We start from the raw sequence: 26,603 nt of genomic DNA on the forward strand, positions 1-26,603 counted from the left end.
GGGCATCTACGGGGGCACATTTTACTGGCACATGATTGGGGGGCATCTATTGGCTGGCACTATAGGGGCATCTACTGAGACTAAAAAGAAGGGGTATTTTATATGGGGGCTCTGTATAGGTGCATTTTATACTGGGACACATTATGGTGGGTAATATGGGGAAGGGGGAGAGGAACACTATGGGGTCATCTACGGGGGCACTGAGAAGGGGTATTTTATATTGGCACATTGTGGGAACATTAGCTCAACTGGGGGCATTACAAGTGGGTATGTTTTGCACATTATAAGGAGAATCATTTCTACTGGGGTGGCATTATGGTGGGCTTTATTACTCCCCCATGGTATGACCCCATAGTAGCACCAGCCTCTCCCTGCTCTGCTATCCCTCTGCCCTTTCTCCAAATCCTTATTATGAAATCTTTCTCATTAGGATAAAGCAAGACATCAGCTCCATCGAGCCTCCGGCCAAAGTGTTGAAATGGTGTCCGAGATCCCCAGGGCCAAGCCAAGTAATTGTAAGTTTTCATGTGGAATATGTTTATGTTATACACATATAGCATACACTGTGCCACACAATATACAGTATACCGCTACACTGTGCCACGCAATATACAGTATACCTCTACACTTAATGGCAGAACACAAAAAGGAAACCAAAACTAACTTTTCTTGTAGCAGAGCGGAAATCGCAAATACACCTCTCCTCAGAGCAAGATAGAAGCCATAACCCGCACAGAACACTGGGAAGGGGCGTAATTAAAACTCAAACAAACGACCCCACCCAATGCACCTGAGGGAAGGGGACACAGCTCAACTCCAAACCCAAAACAAACAAAAAACTACACACGTGCTGCTAACCTGGCAGACCTCCGCACATAACCTGAGCAGGGCATAACAGAAGCATGGTGGTGGCAGAATCATGCTGTGGATATTTTTTTTAGCGGCTGGGGCAGGGAGACTGGTCACAGTTGACAGAAAGCTGAATAGAGCAATATAGATCTTAATGAAAACCCAATCCAGAGGGCTATCAACCTCGGATTGGGCCAAATGCTCACAGCCAAGGCAACACAGGATTGGATTAGGGACCACCCTGTGACTGTCAATGAGTGGCCAGCCAGAGCCCTGACTTGAACCCAATATATCATTTTCAGAGACCTGAAAATGGCTTAAGAGGATCTGCAGAGAAGAATGGCAGAAAATCCCCAAATCCAGGCGTGCAAACCTTGTGGTGTCATGCCCAAGAAGACTGGAAGCTGTATTTGCTGGTAAAGGGGTTTCAAGTAGTACTGTGTAAAAGGTCTGAAATTATACTGATGTGAATTCAATATTATAGCTTTTCCTTTTCAATAAATTATTAAAGATTTTAAACATTCTGCTTTTACTGTCATGGGGCACTGAATACAGAATGATGGGGGGGAAATTATTTTTTAAGTTTAGCACAAGACTGCAACATAACAAAAATGTGAAAAAAGTGAAAGGGTTTGAGGACTTTCCAAATGCAATATAAGTACTGGGGTAATACAGGGGCTTATCATGAGTACTGAGACACTATAGAGGGCATTACATGTACTGGGGGCACATTGAGGAGCATTATCACTACTGATGGTACTGTGGAGAGCATCATTATGATTACAATATGGAGGGCACTACTACTAATAGGGGAACTCTAAGGGAGCAATAGCACTGTAAGAGGGCATTATTACTAATGAGGGCACTCTGGGAGATAATTACAATTGGTTGGATTTATGGAATAACTGTTAGTATGTGACGTATTATCTGTATGGTACTGTTATTTCTGTAGAATTAGGGGAGCACAGTGGCTGCAATATTGGGATTAGCAGCAGGATAACACTCTTTCGGCACCAGGAGGGGAGGACAATGGAAAAGTGAGAAATCTAAGATATCTGTGTAGTAAATTCTGCAGAGACAAGACATGGCTGGAAGATGTCATCATGGTGGTCTGCTCCCAATGGAGAACAGAATGTCTACATCAGAGGAGACGGCACAAGCGTATTTCATATTCACCAGACAGCAAGTGGGCTTGTCTGTTTTAAATTGCCAGGGCTGGATTTCAGTCCCAGACTGGCCCTGCACGGATCTGCACAGTATGCACTATTTCATCTTCAATTGTGTGTATTAAATGAGATACGTACATTTTCGGTGCATTCAGGATGTGTCACGTTGGTAATGTTCATTCTAACCTCTAGGTTTTGGAGTTCCATGACAAATATGCAAGGAATAACAGAACATAAATATATAAAAACCATTGGTGAAAACCTAGAATAACACAGAGAATAATTTAGTGTATAAATAGAAATTTAAGTAAAAAAATATCAATAGTTACAACACCTAGACATGGACTAACTGAATCGCTAATAGTAAATTAACTGTAAATTGTGGTCTGCAAACAGGGGTGTAGCTAACGGCTCATGGGCCCTGGTGCAAGAGTTCAGCTTGGGCCCCCCTTCCCTCAGTGCATTGTGTGTCTTCTTATGTGGCACAAGGGTCTTTGGGCCCCCTCAGGCTCCTGGGCCCAGTAGCGACTGCTACCTCTGCACCCCCTGTAGCTACGCCCATGGCTCTGGCGTCCACATGTCTGTTCCGATTAGCTAGGCCTGATGAAGGGCTACAAATAGCCCGAAACGTTGCCTAAATTTATGTCCGGCTGAAAAAAAATCACCGATTACTTCACCTTCAATTTCAGAGTCCTGTCAATTTGTATATATATGGATGAAAGTGTTCCTGAGGTGGAGCTGGGAACGAAATTAGACGAGCACCCAGGAAAAGCCAGTGAATGCATGAGTGCTGTGATCATTTGAATTGTATTATCAACCATATAGACCTGATGCAGCATTTTGATCATATATCTACCTGTGCATCTGGGATAAACATTGTTTATGGTGAAACTCCTATAATGTCTCATGAAAACCACTTTTGCTTGTATACTCTATTATTGCTTATGGATATCACATGGGGGTCCCCTACTTGGGACCCCCTTCCTTTGTGATCAAGCCATTCTACTGTACAGAAGGATCTCCCATTCTTGCTGATTCATGTCCACATCTAATTACATGGTCTGTCGTTCGTTTGAAAGCATGTCCTGTAATACTACATTCTTGCAGGTAATACACAGGGCTGGCTCGCCAAATCCCATCATCAAGCTGGGCTAGCCAGCGCCTCTGCTCTGCTCACTGCGCTGCCGCCACCTGTCACTAGTCTCAGATTCAGAGAGAGTAGAGACTGTAGAGCCGAGGGCCGGGCCGGGCCGGGCCGAGCCGAGGCTAGTCAAGAAAACTCACCTCGCGCGCCGCACAGTCACTGCCGCCTGCTGATTCTTCTGACAGTATCTGACTGACTGGGAGCCGGAGATGCGCGCAAACCACGCCTCCGGCTCCCAGTCACTCAGACCTCACGCTGCTTCCGCGGCCGGCGCCGCCCCCTCTGACACACGTGGTGAGCTGAGCTGCCTAGTGCCTGCCTACTACAGCCTGCGCTGCGCCGTGCGCACTGCCCCGGGCCCCGGCACTATTAGATAACATTTTGAATAGGAGGCGGTGGGGGGGGGGGCCGTGGGCCCCCCTGGCTCAGGGGCCCGGTCGCAATTGCGACCGCTGCGACCCCTGTAGCTACGCCACTGTCTGCAAATTAATTTACTAATTGCTCTATACAGAAAATGGATAACTGGTTATACAGTAGATTGGCTGATGGAATGTACCATAGTTATAACATTTTTACAGGATTTCCTAACTCAGGAGCACACTTAAGGTTACCCAGAAAACCGCCAAATTGGTCCTAAACTTTTTTCTTTAGTACAGGCATCTTCCCAACATAGCAATTCCAGATTGGGCAGGAGTGGGGATGTGCCTGTATAGCAGTTGCCAAGTTGATGGAGAGGGGCAGTCAGGGGTAGAGGAGGCCACTGTCTGACTGAGCATCCTGCTGCCCTTTTCTAACTATGCCATGACTGTACAGGTGCCAGTTTCTTGGAGAGAAGCAGACAGATGTATGTACAGCCATTGCAATTTTGGAGAGAGGTGAGAGGATGCTCAGTCAGGGAGCGAGGATTCAGGGACCCACCCATGAAAGATGTAAGTGGCACTTAGTGCGTCACTGCCTCTATGGGTGCAGGGACTCATTGTCTACAGCAGCAGACCAGGTAGGGGCAGATACTATATGTAACTAGCTGCCAAGCAGGGGAACCAGTCTTTTTCTTGTGATGCAAGGCAGTAGGCTATGTGGCTTACTGGCTGGTCCTCAGCCATTGTCACTGTGGCCCCTCTTTTATTTTGGATTGGCAGGGAGCATTACATGTGCGCATTTAGAGTAGGGAGATCTCAAGGGCAGGTTCTAGTTTGATCAGGCTGCCCTTTCTTGTAGGGACAGTCTAGGGTCAGTACTTTGACTACCCCCCCCCCCCCCCCACCTTGTTGTTTTCCCCAAGTTCCCAGTGTTAAAAAGGTTTAGTAGTCATGGCATGCAGCAGGTGTACAGGACACAGCAAAATATATACACTTGTTTTTCTCGCCATGCTTTCACAATACCCACTAGACCTTATGTTACAAAGCTCATAAAGGTCTGCACATAAGGCAGAAATAAATCACATTTGTACACCAATTGCAACATTGATTGGTATGTGCTATAGACCTAAAACTTTGTCAGCTTTGTTACTGAAAATCTTGCCAATAGCCTGGCATACATATTAATCATAGGGAATCCTCTATAGAATTCTAAACATGCAAAACAGACCTTGGACCAGCTATGAGTAAACAGAGATGAGCGTGAGTTAAAAAGTTTGTGTTTGGAAACCAACCTTTTAAAAACCTGCTTTTGCACCTGTTAACTCATACAACTGTTCTGTAAGGCTCAACTCAAATTGGGTTCCTTATGGTGGACCTCACATGAGTCAATAGGATCCATTGTAGAAGTCATCAGCAGTACTATGGTACTAATGTTAAGGCTACGTTAACATGTCCACCATGCTTGATCTGGCACAAATGCTCGCTGTTGGCCGTACAAAAACTGTTGCATGCAATTGTTTTTGTCCAGTCAAAACCTGGCATTTATGCTGGCAAGTGGCTGAATGAGTGTAAAGCTTTTTTCATGGCTTTTTGTTTTGCAATAGTTTTAGTTTTGAAAACATTTTGAAACATTTTTTCTATTGTTTCTGAAGTTGTACAGAGAAGCCTGTCTGAAAAAACAGTCATACCCAAAAGCTGCATGATGTCAGCTTGGCAGTAGGTCTATAACTGGTGGATACACTCACTGGTGGATCCAGAGGGGGGGGGCAATGGGGCAATTGCCCCCCGTGAGCTGCTCAGAGGTGGGGGCGGCGGCGGCCGCAGGGCACACGGAGATAAGCACTTCCATTGTGGTAGCGCTCATCTCCATAGTCATCTGTATCGCCGTTCTCAGGACAGTGATACAGATAGCTGTGCTGGGAGAGCGAACGGGCAGGGGATGGAGAGGTGTGTCCCTTTCCCTTCCTCTGATAGGCTGCAGGCACTAGGCCTATCAGAGGCCGGTGCAGGCGGCTTGATGACGTCATTGCGCCGCCTGAGCCGTACAGCGCGGGACACAGGCTGGAAGAGGCCTGCATCGCATCGCTGCCATGGAGGTAAGTGTTTTTATTTATTTATATATATACACAATAGTTTTACTGGCACATTGGGGGGGGGCCTCTTGTTACTGGCACATTAGGGGGGGGCTCTTGATACTGGCACATTAGGGGGGCCCCTTGTTACTGGCACATTAGGGAGGCTCTTGTTACTGGCACATTAGGGAGGCTCATGTTACTGGCACATGATTGAGGGGGCTCTTGTTACTGGCAAATTAGGGAGGCCTCTTGTTACTGGCACATGTGATTGGGGGCACGTCTTACTGGCACATTATTGGGGGCACTATAGGGGCATCTACTGAGGCCACAAAGAAGGGGTATTTTATATGGGGGCTCTGTACAGTAGAATTTTATACTGGGACACATTATGGTGGGTACTATGGGGAAGGGGGGAGAGGAGTACTATGGGGTCATCTACAAGGGGCACTAAGAAGGGGTATTTTATACTGGGGGCATTACAAGGGGGTATTTTTTGCACTGTCTATTATAAGGAGAATTATTACTACTGGGGGGGGGCATTATGGTGAGCTTTATAACTCCCCCATGGTATGACCCTCTAGTAGCAGCACCAGCCTCTCCCTGCTCTGCTATCCCTCTGCCCCTTCTCCAAATCCTTATTATGAAATCCTCGACATTAGGATAAAACACAACATCAGCTCCACCGAGCCCCCGGCCAAAGTGTGGAAGTGGCGTCCGAGACTCTCAAGGGCCAAGCCAAGTAATTGTACGTTTTCATGTGAAATATGTTTGTTAGACACATATAGCCTACACTGTGCCACACAATATACAGTATACCGCTACACTATGCACACAATATACAGTATACCGCTACACTGTGCCACACAATATACAGTATACAGTATACCTCTGCACTGTGTAGTCTTGTGGCGGCAGACAGAAAGTAATCTGGAAGTTCCCCTCCAGATACCAGGCTCTGGATTCGCCACTGGATACACTGCAGATTTTTTACAGTGGAATACACCATAGAAAGGTTTCAGCATTATAGATTACAATTTTCTGCATAAAGAGGGTCTGCACCTACTTGACACGTTTTAAACTAATCATATAAGTACATGATGCTATTGTTACCTTTATTTAGTTTGTGATGGTCTCCAAAGTATCAAAAATGAAAATTTAACCATATGCAAATGAGCCATCGCAAGTGCCCAGGAGCAGAGAGTTTGCTGCAAGTGTCCAGGCCCCCCAGCCTCCTAACTTCGTCCCTGTGTATCCTCCGGCTAGCCCTGTATTCTAATGCTGTCATTCTTTCCTGCTGACGAAATCTGGCACCTGTCCGAATCACCGCTGGGCCTGGACATGCGTAATACACTGCCCAATGTGGGCAGAGGCATAGTGATAGTGTGCACTTGCAGGCTAAGGAAGGGGGGTGGAATCCAGCTCTCCTGCCGGTAATTTACATTTTTTGTAACCGCATGAATGACACAGTTAGGGCTCATGCACATACCGTTGCCCACAAACAGCGGACCCATTCACTTGAATGGGTCTGCAATCTGGGAGATGCGGTGCGTAACAAAGGCACTGATCGAAAGCCCACGGAAGCACTACGGAGTGCTTCCGTGGGTTTTCTGTCCGTGCCTCCGCACCGCTAAAAAGTAGTGCATGCAGACAGTCGGATGCAGATCGCGGACCCCATTCAAATGAATGGGTCTGTGATCTGCATACGGCGGACGCACAGTTGGTGCCCGTGCATTGCGGACCACAATTTCAGGAAACCGGCAACACTTTTACACTGCCAGATAATTGCTAACGAGTATTCCTATGAACACTCGTTAGCGATCATCTGGCCGAGAATACTTGAAATTTAGCACCCAATAGACTACATTCATGTTGTGTTAGAGAAATGATATAGCTGGCTTTAATATCAAAATGTAAATTCAATCTGCCCGTGGTCTGTATTACCATTTCCATTCTCCATATTTTGTCATCTTCAGTGTTACAATCATCTCAATGAACAAGAGAGCGATTCCAATGAAAAGAGTATAGTAGAAGAAATTCTGTGTGATAACAACCGTTAACAATATCATAACTCCTCCATGGAGAGTGTATAATAGACGACTTAAGATGGCTGCCAGTATCTTCATACAGTTTGTACAGTTACACTTCATTGTGATACTTTTACCTGTAATCTGTAAAGAGACACAAAAAAAAAGCTATATAATATATATAACACACATCGTGAAAAAACAAGTGTTCCTTATTAACACATGTCGCAGTGACGTTTCTGTCCCCTCACGGGACCTTTCTCAACACAAGTGCATTTAAAAGTGCGAGTACATATATAGGCATAGTATAATTGATTAGCAGGCACTCACCATCTGCATTTCATACATATATTGAATTTATTTATAAAAAATAATAGTTGTTATAAAATCGGTCATGCAAATAGTTAAAAACATATAATATTGAATAAAACTTATAATAAACATATACCTTATGACATAAAATTTGAACCCTATAACATAAAATCTGGAAATTGTGTTAAAATGGATGACAATGAAATCCATGCAGCGAAACTAATTGTGATTGTCGTAGTTCCAATGTTGATAGTATGCACATAAGCGGTGATAAACAAGAAAGTGCATTAGTGGTCACACTTAGATTTGTTAGTATATGTACTCAAATCTTGTCCCAAACTGTAGTATATATAGCCATCCCCGGGTATATTATAATTTTGTTGACAATATCTTGTGAGTCAGTCCACTGTTAGGATGTTATCTTTGTATGTTCTTGTAGATACTAGATGCTGTGTTATCGGATGGAACACTTGAGCAGAGTAACTGAGTAATGTGGCTGACCGATTTTGGATTGATGTTACATGCAGACAGACTTATCGATAGTTAGTATCGCTCGAATTAATACTGAGAATTTGTGAGATATTCGATTGTCTCAATTCACCAGAGACTGGAAAAAAAAATTCACAAACTGATATGCCACTGACTATACTAGCTAGTCATACAAGCAGATATTAAAAGCTGAGACTTTTGCCAATATATTCCTGTCAGGAACACCTCGTAGCCCCTCATGCACCACGTCACAGTCTCTCAGCATGGCAAGGTGTCCTACCACTACGCTAACTATGGTGTGAAAACGGTCTGAAGGTCTCTCAGCATGGCAAGGGGTCCTACCACTACGCTAACTATGGTGTGAATACGGTCTGAAGGTAATGACCCCTTGCCATGCTGAGAGACTGTGACGTGGTGCATGAGGGGCTACGAGGTGTTCCTGAGAGGAATATATTGGCAAAAGTCTCAGCTTTTAAAGGGATTCTGTCACCTCCCCTAACCCAAAAAACGATTTTAAAGCAGCCATGAAGCACAGCTTACCTTGATTAGGCTGTGCTCTTTTATCTTGTAATCCGTCCAGCAGTTTCTGCAAAAAACGACTTTTATTGATATGCAAATGAGTCCTGAATGTGCCCAGAGGGGCGTTTTGTTCCTCTTAGAGAGCCCAGTACCGCCCCTCTTACAGTGCCCAGCCCGCCTTCCTTGCACTGTCTATCCGCCCCCAGCCTGCCACAGCCTCTCCTCCCTCTCCTCCCCCTCCCTCACGCCGAACGAACTTTCGCACAGGCGCAGTACCCACTGATGGCTGCGCCTGTGCGATCAGCAGGAGACTGAGGGCAGGAGCTTCATCCTTGTCACTGGGCATGCGCCGAGCCCAGTGATGTCCGATGCTCGCTCTTCCCTGCTGACTGAGGGAAGAGCGAGCATCGGACGTCACTGGGCTCGGCGCATGCCCAGTGACGAGGATGAAGCTCCTGCCCTCAGTCTCCTGCTGATCGCACAGGCGCAGCCATCAGTGGGTACTGCGCCTGTGCGAAAGTTCGTTCGGCGTGAGGGAGGGGGAGGAGAGGCTGTGGCAGGCTGGGGGCGGATAGACAGTGCAAGGAAGGCGGGCTGGGCACTGTAAGAGGGGCGGTACTGGGCTCTCTAAGAGGAACAAAACGCCCCTCTGGGCACATTCAGGACTCATTTGCATATCAATAAAAGTCGTTTTTTGTAGAAACTGCTGGACGGATTACAAGATAAAAGAGCACAGCCTAATCAAGGTAAGCTGTGCTTCATGGCTGCTTTAAAATCGTTTTTTGGGTTAGGGGAGGTGACAGAATCCCTTTAATATCTGCTTGTATGACTAGCTAGTATAGTCAGTGGCATATCAGTTTGGTGCATTTTTTTTCTTTTTTCTGTGATTTATATATTTTCATCCGCACAATGCTTCGTTTTGTGTAGGATGCCTTTGTGGTGCATGTGGACCATGCCGGCATCCTCCATTGTACGCATTTTTTGCTGGGGATGGTCGTTTGTTGCGGTCCACATGCGGTGGGACTGCTCCCCCAATGAGAAACACGCTACAGTGTTTGGGGTCTGAGCAGTTCCCCCATATTGGCCACTATATTTCTGTGATTTTGTCACAAGAGACTGGGTTTCGATTACTGCAGGGGCGTCCCACCTGTAGTACAGCTACTGACCCAAGCCAAGAGATTTTCCTCCGCTGTATGGTGTTTTTGCACTCAGAATCGGCGTCCCACGTGGTATGGTATGTAGTCACGTGACTTGGCTTCGATTATATGGCGGAGGCAGTAATGTTCTTATATTTTCCTTGCTTTTATTTTCTCGATTTATCGAGTGCGCTTTTTAATCCTGCAGGTCAAAAGCTGGGTAGTTTGGGTAGAGTCCACACAACTGAGGAAAATCTCTTGGCTTGGGTGAGTAGCTGTACTACAGGTGGGACGCCCCTGCAGTAAGCGAAACCCAGTCTCTTGTGAGTAGAGACAATCGAATATCTCACAAATTCGCAATATTAATTTGAGTGATAGTAACTATCGATAAGAGTCATACCGTTTGTCTGCATGCAACATCAATCCAAATTCGGTCAGCTACATTACTCAGTTACTCTTCTCAAGTGTTCCATCCGATAACACAGTATCTAGTAGCTACAAGAACATACAAAGATAACAGGGCCCCGATCTTCTAAGAGGCCCCCTGCTTCAGTCCCGCCCAGCAGATGCAGAAGGTTGAACAATTGGGACTACAGGGTGGGGAATTTCCCAGCTTAGGAGTCCCTGCTCTGACTTCATATATGGAGTCAGTGTTATGAACATGAAAGGCGTATTCCCAAGCATTGTCATTATAAATATAATTTGAACTCTATTTTTGAAATGTCTCTGTGGGGATTTGAACTCGCAACCTTCTACATTAAGGGCAAGGACCTTAACCACTGGGCTATAGAGCTCAATGCTAAGTCATCCCTGAAAAACCTTGCATTATACAAGAGAAACTTCTATGCTATTTTTAATAGAAGACAAACTTCTATGATATTTATTGGCACTGACACAGTATTGAGCACTATAGCCAAGTGGTTAAGGTTCAGGCTCTTAATGTAGCAGGTTGCGAGTTCAAATCCCTACCGAAACTTTTGAAAATAGAGGCTAAATAAAACTTAAATACACGGGGTGTTCCTAACAGTGAAAAATGTGATTTTATTGAGGAAAAAAATGGAGCAAAATGTAAAATATGATCAAATAACACCCGTATTAGCCTACACCAATCTTTTTAATTTGTGTAACCAGTGCTAAAGCACACCCATCAGAGCTGGTGACGTCACCGAACACATTGCCGGGTGGAAGCTTCCGCCAAGCAGTGTGTTATTGTAAACAAAAGAGCCCTTGCCCTGCGCGATCTAGCTCAGGGCAAGGGAGCGCACAGGAGCATCAGATGCTCCGATGCTAACATCAGGAGGTCTGCCTGGGTGAAAATATGGGTATGTCCGGGTTCAGCCCTGCGCTGCGATTAGACAGCGTTACAGCCAGGGAGAAGGAGAGGCCCATGGAGAAAGACTCAGTCTTCTCCTCATTGTTCCGATGCTAAAATTAGCATACCAGGTGGGAGAATACAATGGGGCCACAGCGAGCGAATGGAGTGGCGCCCAGAAAAAATAGTAAGTGCAGTTAGATCCCTGCACTACAGTCCCTGACAAAAGTCTTGTCGCTTCTCTATTTTGTAGAAACTCCTGCTATTAACCTTAAATGAAAAGCTAAAGCCCTCCCAAAGGATGTTTAATGCACTGAAATAAATTAGTTTCACTGAAAAAAGATGTATCATTTAATCAAGACAGAAAGGTCAAATTTTGGCAAGACAAAAGTTTTGTCGCCTATACAGAAATTGAACAACTTTACTGCAAATCCCAAAATATGTCAGCAAATTAAGTTGTGGTGCTGTGAGATCCAAATTTAATATCTTGTATGACTTCCATGAGCTTGAAGGACAGCATCCATGCGGTTTGGCAAGGATTCATACAATTTATTGATGAAGTCATCAGGAATAGCAAAGAAAACAGTCTTGCATGCCTCCCAGAGTTCATCAATATTCTTTGGTTTCGTCTTCCATGCTTCCTCTTTCATCCTACACCACATATGCTCAATGATGTTCATGTCTGGTGACTGGGCTGGCCAATCCTGGAGCATCTTGATCTTCTTCGCCTTAAGGAACTTTGATGTGGAGATGGAAGAATGCGATGAAGCACCATCCTGCTGCAGAATTTGGCCTTTTTTATTGTTGGGAATATAAGAGGTAGCTAAGATTTCTTATTTAGACTATTTTAGACTATTAATGTTGCCTTCCACCCTGCAGACCCCTCGCACACCTCCATACTGGATGTAACCTCAGATCATGATTTTGGCTCCACCAAACTTCACTGTTTTCTGGGTAAATCTCGGCTCCATGCGAGTTCCAGTAGGTCTCCTGCAATATTTGCGTCGACTGTGGTGTAATTCAACAGAAGATTAATCTGAAAAATCCACCTTCTGCCACTTTTCCAGCGTCCATCCTTTTAGCAGGCTGTGGGCCTTGGCAAATGCCACACGGTTTTTCAATTGTCTTTTGTTTAGTGCTGGCTTATGGGCACTGATTCGACCATGGAGGCCATTTCGAGACAGAATCCGACAAACTGTTCTGGTTGACACAGGGACTTCGGGTGACCAGGTCTCAACGAGCTCTGCTGCAGTGGAAAATGGGCTGGCCTTGGATTTTCGAGCCAACAAACGGTCCTCTCAAGCAGTTGTCTTGAGGGGTCGGCCTGACCTGGCCTTGTCCAAAACGTCTCCAGTCCCTTCAAATCTTTTTTTTTATAATCTGAACATGACGCTGAGACACATTGAAGGTGTCTGCCACATCAGCAGTGGATCTGGTCTTCAGCCTCTTGATAATCAACACTTTAGTCTCCGGGTGAATCTTAGGCATGTTTGCAGAGGTCTAGTTGCAGTTGATGTGAAGGTCTAGTGTACTGGGGTTCTTTTTATACACACCTGAGACCTAATTGATCCATTACTACTGTAGTCACAGGAGAAGCTCATATGACAAGGCGACAACACTTATGTCTTGGCAAAAATTGACTCAATGGGCTTTACCAAGCTGTGAATATTAGAATACTTTTTGTCAGTTTCGTTTTGCACTGAAACATTATTACAAAAGCTGTTGGGATTAAAATTACCTATTTCTTGTAAGAAAATCTTGATTAGAAATATATTTTAGCGGCACTTCAGGTCAATTTGTACACAAGCGACAAGACTTTTGTCAGGGACTGTATGCCTTACGTATCCTGATACTTAGTTTATAACGTTTAGACCCATGAAAGGTCCTCTTTAACTTGTGTAACCAGGATTTCTAAAAAAGTTTCTGTGGGGATTTGAACTCACAACCTTCTACATTACAGGTAAAAGCCTTAACTACTGGACTATAGAGCTCAATGCTAAGTCCCTGCTGAAAAACCTCATAGAAGTTTCTCTTGAATGCAAACAAATGAAAAAAATGGTGTGGTGTCAAACTGGCAGGAAGTGCTCAAACCCATATGCAGTTGTGCATATATAAACAGGGGAGCAAATCCTGCACTTGTGGCCCGTTGCTAATGGCGATCCCCAGCAAAAATGCATACAGTGGAGGTTTTTCTTTTCATCGCGATATTCTGACTGTCATAACTTTTTTTTATAGTTATGTCCACGGAGATGTGTGAGGGCTAATTTTTTGCGGGACAGTCTGTCAGTTTTGAAAATACCATTTGGATTGTGTATGACTTGATCACTTTTTATTAAATTTTCTTGGGAGATAAAGTGATGAAAAAAACTCGAAACAAAAAAATAACTGTTACGCCATTCTTCATATGGGCTAACTGGGCTAACTAGTATGGGCGCTTTCGCATGCGGCAATGCACATAATTCTATATTTTTTTTTTCTTTGCATTTTGGGGAATGGGGTGATTCATTTTTATGTTTTTTTTTATATTTTCAAAAAAAAATTAGCATTTTTTTTCCTTTTTGTTAAGTCCCTCAATCATCAAATGTAAATTGCTCCATTATTCTGTATAGAAATCACTTCATCAAAGTTAAGTGCTGCCATCTAGTGGCCTGAACTGGATTTTGCTAACAATGAGCCTGGAAGACTAGTACAGGCTATGACTCATTTTTAGAACAGGGTGCTTTCCCTGTTCTCCTCTGGGGGAAAAGCGTCCCTGAAGAGGAATCCCGCGCTTCCAGTTTTTAACACTCTCAGATGCCGTGAATAAGGGGAAGGTGAAGAACTGTGTGAGGAGCTTTAAATCTGTGAGGGAGTGCCGAAATCAACAGAATGTAACTGTGTTATTAGTACATTAGTACAAGATTTGGGGCCCCACTTTTGATTTTGCACAGCGCCACATTTTGTCTAAAACCGGCCCTGGTTCCAGTTGTACTTAAACTGCTTCTTCAGAAATCTCAAACTGAAGGTGTGGTTTGACTACAACTCCACTGGCCACAAAGCTCAAACTACCCCGACACAGCAAGGGACTGCATTGTCTGTTAAACAGTTTGATTTACTACTGCTGCAGCATTATGCACAAAACAGTCTTTAGTTTCTTCACACACCACTGTTTTCTTTGAGTTTCTCTTAGTTACGGCTGTTTTAACCTCTACAATATGAGGATCTTCTCAAGATGGCTCCTCTGCCAGTTCTCTGAGGCCAAAACTGCTTTCCCTCACTCCCCATACACACTTTGCTGTATCCAGCAGCTTCCTGCCAGCCAATCAGATTGGATTACTGAGAGACACGCCTCCTCACTCTGAAGACTAATGCAGGCATGCAGTGTGGAAGACTGCCCCTCTGTCTTCTGTTGATTCTAAAAGGAAGACAGACAAGCCCTAGCAACGGTCTTTTAAGGGACCAGTGGAAAGACAGGGGACATTAATGAAGGCTGTTATTATAAGGAAATTACAGATCTTTTGACAACCATTGACAGACTAACTCGGGTATACATGCCTAGCTCTAATAAACTAGCGAAACAAATTAAATTTGACAGTTACCCTTTAAGAACTATCTTCAGCATGAAGAAGAACATGGTGTCCTGGAAGTGATGATATGACCCCCTCACAGCCCTGATCTCAATATCAAATCTGTCTGTGATTACATGAAGAAACTGAAGGATTTGAGCGAGCCTACAACCACTGAAGATCTGTGGTTAATTCTCCAAGAACTGCCGAGTTACTCCAAACACTGCGTGCAAGTGTAGCTAGAAGAAGTACAGCTTTTTTTTTTTTAGCAAACGGTGGTCACAACAAATATTGATTTGAATTTAATTTCTTTGTATTTTTTTTTATTAATAAGTAATAATAAAAAAATAAAAATAAACCATTAACACTAGTTTTCACAGTTTTCTGACACTTTTGATAAATAATACCTATTCTTAGTCACCCTTACTGGCGTTATGTACCAGTACATGGTAAAATAAAACTTGCTAGCTGCAGCCCCCACTAGAGGGAGATTACTACATACTGTATGATTAGTTGAGTGTATAACAGTATGCAGGAAGCGCCACGTAGTGGTGACTGCAGGTAGAAAAGATAAGCCTACACAACGATGAAGGGGTTTTGAAGCTCAGCATTAGTAAAACAGAGCTTCCACAGTCCTAACAGTCACGTTAAAGGTGGAAAAAACCTTCCAAAAAATTTAACTTTTTTATTGTAGTTTTTACTGTGTGTTTGCATTAAATCTTGTCTCAGGGGGACACTATTGCATTAGTTGTAGGTTTTTTAGGAACCATTTTGTGGTATATAAAGTGTATTAAATAACATTTATTATTTTATTTTAAGGGGAAAGATAAAAAACTGCAATTTTTACATTATTTTGTGGAATTTCTTTATGGCGTTCACGATGTAGTAAAAATAACTTTATTATTTGGGTCATTACAGTAATGATAATGCTACATTTTTATATATTTTTACTATTCTTCCTTTCATCCTGCAGGCTGTCAGTTCTGCAGCTGCTACCTCTCCTCCTCCAGACTGAAGGGGAGGGGGCAGCTGCTTTAACTGCTCATATCTCTGGTTTGGTACCAGCCAAAGATATGGGCTTTTATAGTTAGAAACCTGGAATTCCAACACTGCCAGTACATGGGAAGATATCACTGTTAGAAATCGAGATGCAGTAAATACAGCTGAAAGTGAAAGTATAAGCAGATTTTACCCTTGAATATTCCCGACATGATTTCTAACAGTGATATCTCCTGTTTGGCTTGGACTAATGAGGTCATTTGCCTGGAATGTCAGTTTCAAACAAGACCAGTTCCATGCTTCTAGCTGCTACCAATCAGGATATAGCAGCAGCTAAAGCAGCCCTCCCCCTTCTACTTTTGCTTGAGCTCAGCTCTGGCAGAACAGTACCTTTCCCACAGCCGGAGCTGAACTCCGTCAGAACAGTTAGGTGGTCAAAACTAAAGAGCACAGAATTTTTATTAGGAACAGGTTAACTGTTTCCAATATACATATATTTGGTGCAGTCTGCATATAGAAATCCTGTATAGCACATATAATGTATGTAGTAATTAAAGGGTATTGCACAAAATGTTTTTGCCCAGGACATGAAGCACACATTAGTTGTCACAAGGGTTCTCACATCCACAAGATGTGGCCCACCACAGTACCAGAGGATCCTCCGGTGGGCTCAGTCTCAGAAGCTATATTAGGCCCCAAAGGTCCAGAAGAAAAATCCCAATTGGAGCTGCCTTTGAAGCCAATTATTTGCCAGTAGATTGTTTTTTTATTCAAAACTAGACTTTGTTGATCACATAGAGTTTGGGCCCCAAGAATAATTTTCTCTAGTGGGCCCAAGGAACCCAGTCCAACACGGGTCCCACCAGAGGGTCTCGGCCCAGATACTGAATGTATAGATGGTTGATCTTCTGTGTGGCTCTCGCCATCTTAGTCTATGGAAACAGCTAAAGCAACATTTGTAACTGTAGCTGAGCTTAACTTATGAATATCTGAAAGGAAACCTGTTGGTATATTTACACCACCTAAACCACCATATTATGTCATTCAACTCTTTAGCAGATTTAAAAGGGTATTCGCATCATGGCCTCCAACTTTCAACTTGTGCATCACTGTTAAATAACAACTAACCAAATGCTTGTTATTACTGAAACTGGTTCCTTCGTTTGTTGCCTTTGCCTCATCGTTGCCATCTTTTATTGCTATTTGTCAGGGTTAGGGCCACCACTGTGACACTGCAGTAATGGCCATGCTTGCGTGGTATCCTCATGCTTTTTCTGGTGGCTGGAATCGTGGGATTATGCATATTCGCATAGGCATGGCCGCCACTCTTCAATAGCCCAGGAGCTGTTCAGTATAGCAACCCTGTGCGTGAACTTATAATAGGCAACCAGCGAAGATGTCAAGAGAGCGCTGCTTGCTTGTACTGTCAATGAAAGTGATAGTACTGCCCCCACAACTGGCAGAAAATGGTGAGCTGTGGTTCTGTAGTAAAACAAAAAAATAAATGTTCAAGTTTGGTATCACCGCATTCATATTGAGTCACAGAATAATAATGTCAGGTCATTTTTAGTTCATAGTGAACGCTGTGATGTCAAAACCCTAAAAACCTTGGTGGAATGTTTTTTTATTTTTTATTTTGCCACACAAATAATTTTTTTCCTTTTTTCTAATACAAGACATGGTAAATTAAATGGTGGCATTAAAAAATGCATCTTGTCCCACAAAAAATAAGCCCTCATATAGCTATGTGAACGGAAAAATAAAAAGGTTATGGCTTTTGGAACATGAGGAGGAAAAATCTAAAATGTAAAAATAGGCCTGGTCGTGAAGGTGTTAATGACATTCACAGCTACAAGGAGTAAGCATGATGAGCAGAATGCTGTGTGCTTATGGTAACCATCAACACAACACCACCCCAAACACTCCCTCGATGGCACATATCCAACCTTGACCCAGGCACACATACCTGAATCCAGCAGTATATATTCTTTGGCACGTTATATACATACCTCCAAATAATTAAACTTGGAAAATGAAATCAAACATTCCTCCTTTGCAAACCTTTAGGCCTTGCTACAATTCTCTGGTAAATACATGGAATGGGTCCAGAACTACAGACTCTTCAGCCTCATTACAGTCTGCCTCTCCCAAGGTCTGTGGACTTTCCCACTAAAATGAAGACAGAAGTCATTTGTATATGTTGAACCACATGACAGTGCAAATGCAATAGTGTCATACACTGTCCAGACGAATAATCCAATAAAGTGCTCATACGGCGTTCAGTTATTGATAATCGCAGAAAGCTGTCCTGTACAGCAGTGGAGCTGCTTGAGAATTACAGAAATAAAATGAGCCTTCATATTGCATCAAAGATGACCCCACCTTTATAAACCAGGAGGAAAAGCAGAATCATTAGAATAACCTACTTACATCCAAATTGCTCCCTAATTGTTATGGTACTTACCCTTAGCTTAGTTTCTGTTCACATTGGGTTTTCAGAGCACATTTGGTGCATACTCTGGTGTGTAAAAAACGTAAGGCAGCTCTCACCTGCAATAGTAGAATCACCAGAGGTGCACGGATGCCGCTCCTGGGTGCGGTATATACAACAAGAAAGAGAAGAAAATCCAGCTCTCTCCGGTGAAAAAATTAGAAACTTTAATCCAGCAAGTTTAAAATCCATACAGGTGTACAAGAAACAGTCAACGCGTTTCAGACCTCAGAGAACTATGGGTCCTTCCTCATGACAAACGCCAATGACAATACTCTGGTGTGTGTGTCAAACATAAACCTTTGACCTATGTTTTCAGTAGAGCAGAAAAAAGGTATACATAGACACAATGTGAATAGAACCTTATGAACTGGATTAAAGTAGGTTAGATATACAATCACTTAGGGCTCATACACACGACCGTGTATTTGCAGTCCGCAAAAAATACAGATGACGTCTGTGTGCATTCCATAATTTGCAGAACGGAACAGCTGGTCCCTAATAGGACAGTACTATATTTGTCCGTAATGCAGACAATAATAGGACAAGTCCTATTTTTTTGCGGAACGGACATACGGAAACAGAATGCACACGGAGTAACTTCAGTTTTTTTTGCGGACCCATTGAAATGAATGATTTCGCATATGATCCGCAAAAGAAAAACAGAACGGACACATATCTGTAAAGAATAAATCAAGGCAACTGGACGTACTGTAGATTTCTTGAAAACGTTTCACTCGTTCTTCCAACTAGCTTTCTTAATTCTGAGTGACTGTACAAGAATTCTCCGGGAATAAATATGTAACTGAATCAACATCTGGTAATTATACCCAGCATGGGGTCATAGGTCATTATACCCAGCATGGGGTCAGAGGTCATTATACCCAGCATGTCTTATAACATATGTCTTATAACAGTGGAAGAGGGAAGGAAGCTGGGAATAGAGGTCTATCAAAATCCAACACACACAGACCAGTACCTGTTATTTGATTCCCACTATACTCTAGACCACAAACTGGCAGTCATCCAGACTCTACACCACCGGGCAGAGAAAATCCCCACCAGCACAGAGGTCAAGGCGAAGGAATTCAAACATCTCCGAGGGGTACTTAAAACTTGTGGGTATCCAGATTGGGCCTTTGTCAAAACAGAAGGAAGGAGAAGAAAGACCACCAAGATTACCAGTGAGGGTGAGAAGCATGACAGACGCAAGAATATGGTTATCCCATGTGTAGCTGGGGTGTCTGAGAAACTCAAAAGGATTTTTAATAAACATCACATTCCTGTTTGCTTTAAACCCGGCAACAACTGGTTCACCCCAAAGACCCAACGCCTAAACACAAGATGGACAACATTGTGTACGCAGGCCAGTGCAATGAAGAATGCTCAGAACTGTATATCGGCGAAACAAAACAACAACTACATCAGAGTATGGCTCAGCATAGAAGAGCCAAAACCTCTGGTCAAGATTCAGCCGTGTGCTTACATCTAAAAGAAACAGGTCACACCTTTGAAGACAGTCAAGTACGTGTTTTGTGTTTTGGATAAGGAGGCCGATTGGTACAAACGAGGTGTGAAGGAGGCCATCTACGTAAAAATGGAGAAGCCAAGCTTGAATAGAGGCGGGGGGTTAGACATCTATTGTCTGCCACATACAATGATGTCTTGACACCTTTGTCTGGGAGGTTATTATCACCTACTGACTGACCGGCACAGTTAAAATCATAGTTTTATTCTATACGCACAAGAATCAAAAGCATATATAAGACACTGCTGTAACACCCGGACCAGGGTTTCACCCACTATCGGCTTCTTCTGGAACGGGTCACACCAGATACTGAAAACAAAGGTTCACATACTTTTGCCACTCACAGATATGTGATATTGGACCATTTTCCTCCATAAACAATTGACCAAGTCTAATATCTACTTTTAGGACTTGTGTGAAAATGTGATGTATTTTAAGCCAAATTTATGCAGAAATATAGAAAATTCACAACTTTCAAGCACCATTGTATGTTCTGGTATTCTGTTCTGGCACAGGACTAGAATACCAGAACCACTGGATCCGGTATGCACCAGACACTGCCAGCAACCCATGAATACTATTCACTACAATGCGGTTTTTCGGTGTTAAATATCAGCATTTTCTGGACCAAATACTGTGGAATGCAGCTGTATTTTGTCCTTTTTTTGCCAGAATCTTCAAAGGAAGCTCCTGTCTCGGCCTCCACTGCAAATATGAACCTAGCCTTAGATTGGGTGTGAAAAAATAAAAATAATTGATTACTCACCTCACCGCTCCATTTGTTTTTAGGGTTTGCACCGGTCTCTTCTTCCTGGATACACAGGAAGTAACTGCTCAGCCAGTCACTGACACTGGAAAGTTCCTGGTCGTCGAGAGGAACTAGAAAGAAGAGACTGGTGGGGACCCAGGAAGTGTTGGTGGATCAGAGAGGTGCGTATTATTTTTTTTTAACCCACTGTAAAGAAATGTTTGCTGCCGTGTAACCCCCTTAATTCCGGTAAAATGACCGTGTCTCCGAGAAAATTTATATTGTAGATAAAAGTATGAGATTATTACTAGATATTATCGGTCCTTGAGCATTGAGAAGATGAACTGTTGTTTTCTGTTACATTACAATAGATCAAATGATGGGGGTTATACATATGTATATTTTTATATTCCCTATGAACGGCAACAATAATAATAATAAAAAACCCTGAGATATAAAGCCTCTGAGATTTTGTTGAAATTCTTGCCCCGGTAATGGCACTTGACCCTTGAAAGAGTTGGTTGGTACGTAATATGTCTGCCTTTATGCTTTTACTAGCCTGTAGTTGTTTGATCTACGTCCTGACTACTCTTTCCTTTTTATGCAAGCTGGGAATTATAGAGTCAAAAATTTCAAACCTGACAGATAGAGCTGTTATTGGGTTTGGTGATGACCAGGGAATTGTGTTTTCTCTCTTTTGTGTTCAGAGCGCGCTGCTTAGTGAAAACGTTGGTCCTGACACAGGCTGGTGCAATGGTAACATAACAGTCCTGTATGAGGACTAGAGATGAGCAAAGTTATCAAAAATTCTATTCAGTTGCTTCTCCAAAGTTCATAAAGAAATTTGATTTGCCATGAATTACTTTGTCACTAATTGCTTTCCATTGTATGTAGCGGGCGCAAAGATAGGGAACGGTGATTGAGCCGCTGGCATCTGACAGTGACATTGAGGCTTTTCAGGGGTTAATCAGGAGTTAAAAATCTAAAAATACATACTCCCCCTCATCCATTTGCTCGTGAAGAGGCCATCACAATCATCTTGATTGAAGAAAATACACCAAACACCACCACGTCATCACGCTGGCCAGGCACGGTGACATCATCAATGACGACGTCACTGCACCCGGCCAGCATGATGATGTGGTGAGATCACACATCAGCGCGCAGGAGAATTGGCGCATTTTCTTAAATCAAGATGGCCGGGACGGCTTCTTCACGAGCAAATGTATGAGGTGAGTATTTTGTTTAGTTTTTTACTGCCATTTGAGGAAAAATGTATTCGTTACCACGATGCGGGAGGAAATTTGGCTTTGTGGCGAATGAAATTTTTCCTGACATTTGGATCGAATTCCACTTCGTTAACTTCAATTTGCTTAACACTAATGAGGACATAGGACACAGGATAAAAGAGGCCAGGGACCTGCGCAGTGAATGGTGGGAGGGGAGCCAACCCATTCATTACCTAATAAACATTCTTGTCTCATAGTACAAGATGTGGTATGAGTACAGTATGTAATTATGTTTGTATGTTGAATGTACAGTACGTGTGCATATGTAAGTACAGTATGCATCAGTTTGTATGCGTGTCTGTCTGATTTGTGGTACGTGCTGTGAAAAAGTATTGGAACCCACTCCCAGTGCACCACCCGAGACTGCTCCATATTATACAACCAAGCAGTGGTCAGGTTCAAAGATACCTACAGTACAGACCAAAAGTTTGGACACATCTTCTCATTCAAAGAGTTTTCTTTATTTTCATGACTATGAAAATTGTAGATTCACACTGAAGGCATCAAAACTATGAATTAACACATGTGGAATTATATACAGGTCCTTCTAAAAAAATTAGCATATTGTGATAAAGTTCATTATTTTCTGTAATGTACTGATAAACATTAGACTTTCATATATTTTAGATTCATTACACACCAACTGAAGTAGTTCAAGACTTTTATTGTTTTAATATTGATGATTTTGGCATACAGCTCATGAAAACCCAAATTTCCTATCTCAAAAAATTAGCATATTTCATCCGACCAATAAAAGAAAAGTGTTTTTAATACAAAAAAAGTCAACCTTCAAATAATTATGTTTAGTTATGCACTCAATACTTGGTCGGGAATCCTTTTGCAGAAATGACTGCTTCAATGCGGCGTGGCATGGAGGCAATCAGCCTGTGGCACTGCTGAGGTGTTATGGAGGCCCAGGATGCTTCGATAGCGGCCTTAAGCTCATCCAGAGTGTTGGGTCTTGCGTCTCTTAACTTTCTCTTCCCAATATCCCACAGATTCTCTATGGGGTTCAGGTCAGGAGAGTTGGCAGGCCAATTAAGCACAGTAATACCATGGTCAGTAAACCATTTACCAGTGGTTTTGGCACTGTGAGCAGGTGCCAGGTCGTGCTGAAAAATGAAATCTTCATCTCCATAAAGCTTTTCAGCAGATGGAAGCATGAAGTGCTCCAAAATCTCCTGATAGCTAGCTGCATTGACCCTGCCCTTGATAAAACACAGTGGACCAACACCAGCAGCTGACATGGCACCCCAGACCATCACTGACTGTGGGTACTTGACACTGGACTTCAGGCATTTTGGCATTTCCCTCTTCCCAGTCTTCCTCCAGACTCTGGCACCTTGATTTCCGAATGACATGCAACAGTCCAGTGCTGCTTCTCTGTAGCCCAGGTCAGGTGCTTCTGCCGCTGTTTCTGGTTCAAAAGTGGCTTGACCTGGGGAATGCGGCACCTGTAGCCCATTTCCTGCACACGCCTGTACACGGTGGCTCTGGATGTTTCTACTCCAGACTCAGTCCACTGCTTCCGCAGGTCCCCCAAGGTCTGGAATCGGTCCTTCTCCACAATCTTCCTCAGGGTCCGGTCACCTCTTCTCGTTGTGCAGCGTTTTCTGCCACACTTTTTCCTTCCCACAGACTTCCCACTGAGGTGCCTTGATACAGCACTCTGGGAACAGCCTATTCGTTCAGAAATTTCTTTCTGTGTCTTACCCTCTTGCTTGAGGGTGTCAATGATGGCCTTCTGGACAGCAGTCAGGTCGGCAGTCTTACCCATGATTGCGGTTTTGAGTAATGAACCAGGCTGGGAGTTTTTAAAAGCCTCAGGAATCTTTTGCAGATGTTTAGAGTTAATGAGTTAATTCAGATGATTAGGTTAATAGCTCGTTTAGAGAACCTTTTCATGATATGCTAATTTTTTGAGATAGGAATTTTGGGTTTTCATTAGCTGTATGCCAAAATCATCAATATTAAAACAATAAAAGGCTTTAACTACTTCAGTTGGTGTGTAATGAATCTAAAATATATGAAAGTCTAATGTTTATCAGTACATTACAGAAAATAATGAACTTTATCACAATATGCTAATTTTTTGAGAAGGACCTGTACATAACAAAAAAGTGTGAAACAACTGAAAATATGTCATATTCTAGGTTCTTAAAAGTAGCCACCTTTTGCTTTGATTACTGCTTTGCACACTCTTGGCATTCTCTTGATGAGCTTCAAGAGGTAGTCACCTGAAATGGTTTCACAGGTGTGCCCTGTCAGGTTTAATAAGTGGGATTTCTTCCCTTATAAATGGGGTTGGGACCATCAGTTGCGTTGTGGAGAAGTCAGGTGGATACACAGCTGATAGTCCTACTGAATAGACTGTTAGAATTTGTATTATGGCAAGAAAAAAGCAGCTAAGTAAAGAAAAACGAGTGGCCATCATTACTTTAAGAAATGAAGGTCAGTCAGTCCGAAAAATTGGGAAAACTTTGAAAGTGTCCCCAAGTGCAGTCACAAAAACCATCAAGCGCTACAAAGAAACTGGCTCACATGTGGACCGCCCCAGGAAAGGAAGACCAAAAGTCACCTCTGCTGCGGAGGATAAGTTCATCCGAGTCACCAGCCTCAGAAATTGCAGGTTAACAGCAGCTCAGATTAGAGACCAGCTCAATGCCACACAGAGTTCTAGCAGCAGACACATCTGTAGAACAACTGTTAAGAGGAGACTGTGTGAATCAAGCCTTCATGGTAGAATATCTGCTAGGAAACCACTGCTAAGGACAGGCAACAAGCAGAAGAGACTTGTTTGGGCTAAAGAACACAAGGAATGGACATTAGACCAGTGTAAATAAGTGGATGGACTCTACATGCCTGGTTCCCACCATGAAGCATGGAGGAGGAGGTGTGATGGTGTGGGGGTGCTTTGCTGGTGACACTGTTGGGGATTTATTCAAAATTGAAGGCATACTGAACCAGCATGGCTACCACAGCATCTTGCAGCGGCATGCTATTCCATCCGGTTTGCGTTTAGTTGGACCATCATTTATTTTTCAACAGGACAATGACCCCAAACACACCTCTAGGCTGTGTAATGGCTATTTGACCATGAAGGAAAGTGATGGGGTGCTGCGCCAGATGACCTGGCCTCCACAGTCACCGGACCTGAACCCAATCGAGATGGGTTGGGGTGAGCTGGACCGCAGAGTGAAGGCAAAAGGGCCAACAAATGCTAAGCATCTCTGGGAACTCCTTCAAGACTGTTGAAAGACCATTTCAGGTGACTACCTCTTGAAGCTCATCAAGAGAATGCCAAGAGTGTGCAAAGCAGTAATCAAAGCAAAAGGTGGCTACTTTGAAGAACCTAGAATATGACATATTTTCAGTTGTTTCACACTTTTTTGTTATGTATATAATTCCACATGTGTTAATTCATAGTTTTGATGCCTTCAGTGTAAATCTACAATTTTCATAGTCATGAAAATAAAGAAAACTCTTTGAATGAGAAGGTGTGTCCAAACTTTTGGTCTGTACTGTATATCTGATCCCATCTGTATAACCCCTGAGACGCCACAGTCAGCCACAGCATCTAAGTGGTTAAACAGAGGTAGGGCTCTCCCATTGTCCCACAATCATCTTTCCATGCAAAGCAATTACGGGGGCCAGATCAGTTGTCATAGCTGCTGGGGGTATAGTGAAGGACTCAGGAATGCAATGAAAACACTCCTATTACGGGGTATAATAGGAGGCCAGTAAAATTGCCATACAATGCAATATCAGTATTAGTTAAAAGATAAAAAAGAAAAAGAAAGGTTAATAATGTTCAAAAAGATATTTTAAAAAAAACACACAAATATTAAAAATCTAGAACCCATTTCCCACTTCTTCCTTCATCTAAAAGATTAATATAAATTCTATCGCATTGTTTTGGAAAAAATTCCGATGCTAGCCAGAATTACATTTTTGGTCACCTCACCTCTCACAAAATGGAATAAAAATTATGAAAAAACATGAAATAAATGGCACCAATAGAAACTACAGCTCTTCCTGTAAAAGCAAGCCCTCACACAGGTTAAGGCCTGATGCACACGGCTGTTGCAGGCCGTGGCCCGTATTGGAGCCCGCCAACAATGGGTCCGTAATGTGTGGGTATCGGCCTTGAGCTCACCGCATCATGGATAAGGACTCATTCACTTGAATGGGTCCGCAATCCAGAGCTGCAGTGCGGAATGTATGTACGGAACCCCACGGAAGCACTACGGGGTTTCTGTCCGTGCCTCCGCACCTCAAAAAAATAAAATAAATAGAACTTGTTCTATTTTTTTGCGGTGCGGACGGATCACGGACCTATTCAAGTTGAATGGGTCTGGATCCATCGCGGCAGCCGCACCGATGGTGCCCGTGCATTGGTGACCACACGGCCGTGCAAGAGGCTTGCTTTGGGAGTGAAAATATGGTGAGATAAAGCATTAAAAAAAAAATATTTTGTAAACATAGTTAAGAAAAACTATAAAATCTGATACCAATCCGCAGAATATCATGTTATCATGCAATTTTTAACGTATAACAAAAGCTGCAAAAAAAAAAAAAAAAGACTTACAAAATAGTGCAATTGCAGTTTTTTTTCCCA

The 26,603-nt window shown here is 43.1% G+C and overlaps 1 protein-coding gene and 1 pseudogene across 4 annotated transcripts in view; both read right to left on the bottom strand.

Moving 5' to 3' along the window:
- LOC122928725 (transmembrane protein 26-like) overlaps positions 1-26,603 on the bottom strand; it is a 41,005-nt gene that overhangs the window by 9,388 nt on the left and 5,014 nt on the right. The window contains exons 2-5 of one of the 4 annotated variants that reach the window (XM_044281874.1): positions 17,991-18,098; positions 17,058-17,411; positions 7,535-7,761; positions 2,154-2,277 (exon numbers count right to left, since the gene is read on the bottom strand). In XM_044281874.1, the coding sequence (XP_044137809.1) occupies positions 2,154-2,277; positions 7,535-7,740 (330 nt within the window). In that variant the 5' untranslated portion in view covers positions 7,741-7,761; positions 17,058-17,411; positions 17,991-18,098. Of the gene's footprint in view, positions 1-2,153; positions 2,278-7,534; positions 7,762-17,057; positions 17,412-17,938; positions 18,099-26,603 lie in introns of all 4 variants that reach the window. The other 3 variants (XM_044281872.1, XM_044281875.1, XM_044281873.1) reach the window with 3 other exon arrangements.
- Positions 18,003-26,603, bottom strand: part of LOC122926169 — a 100,044-nt pseudogene continuing 91,443 nt past the window's right edge.

Source organism: Bufo gargarizans, chromosome 2 (assembly GCF_014858855.1).
Source record: "Bufo gargarizans isolate SCDJY-AF-19 chromosome 2, ASM1485885v1, whole genome shotgun sequence".
Lineage (NCBI taxonomy): Eukaryota > Metazoa > Chordata > Amphibia > Anura > Bufonidae > Bufo > Bufo gargarizans.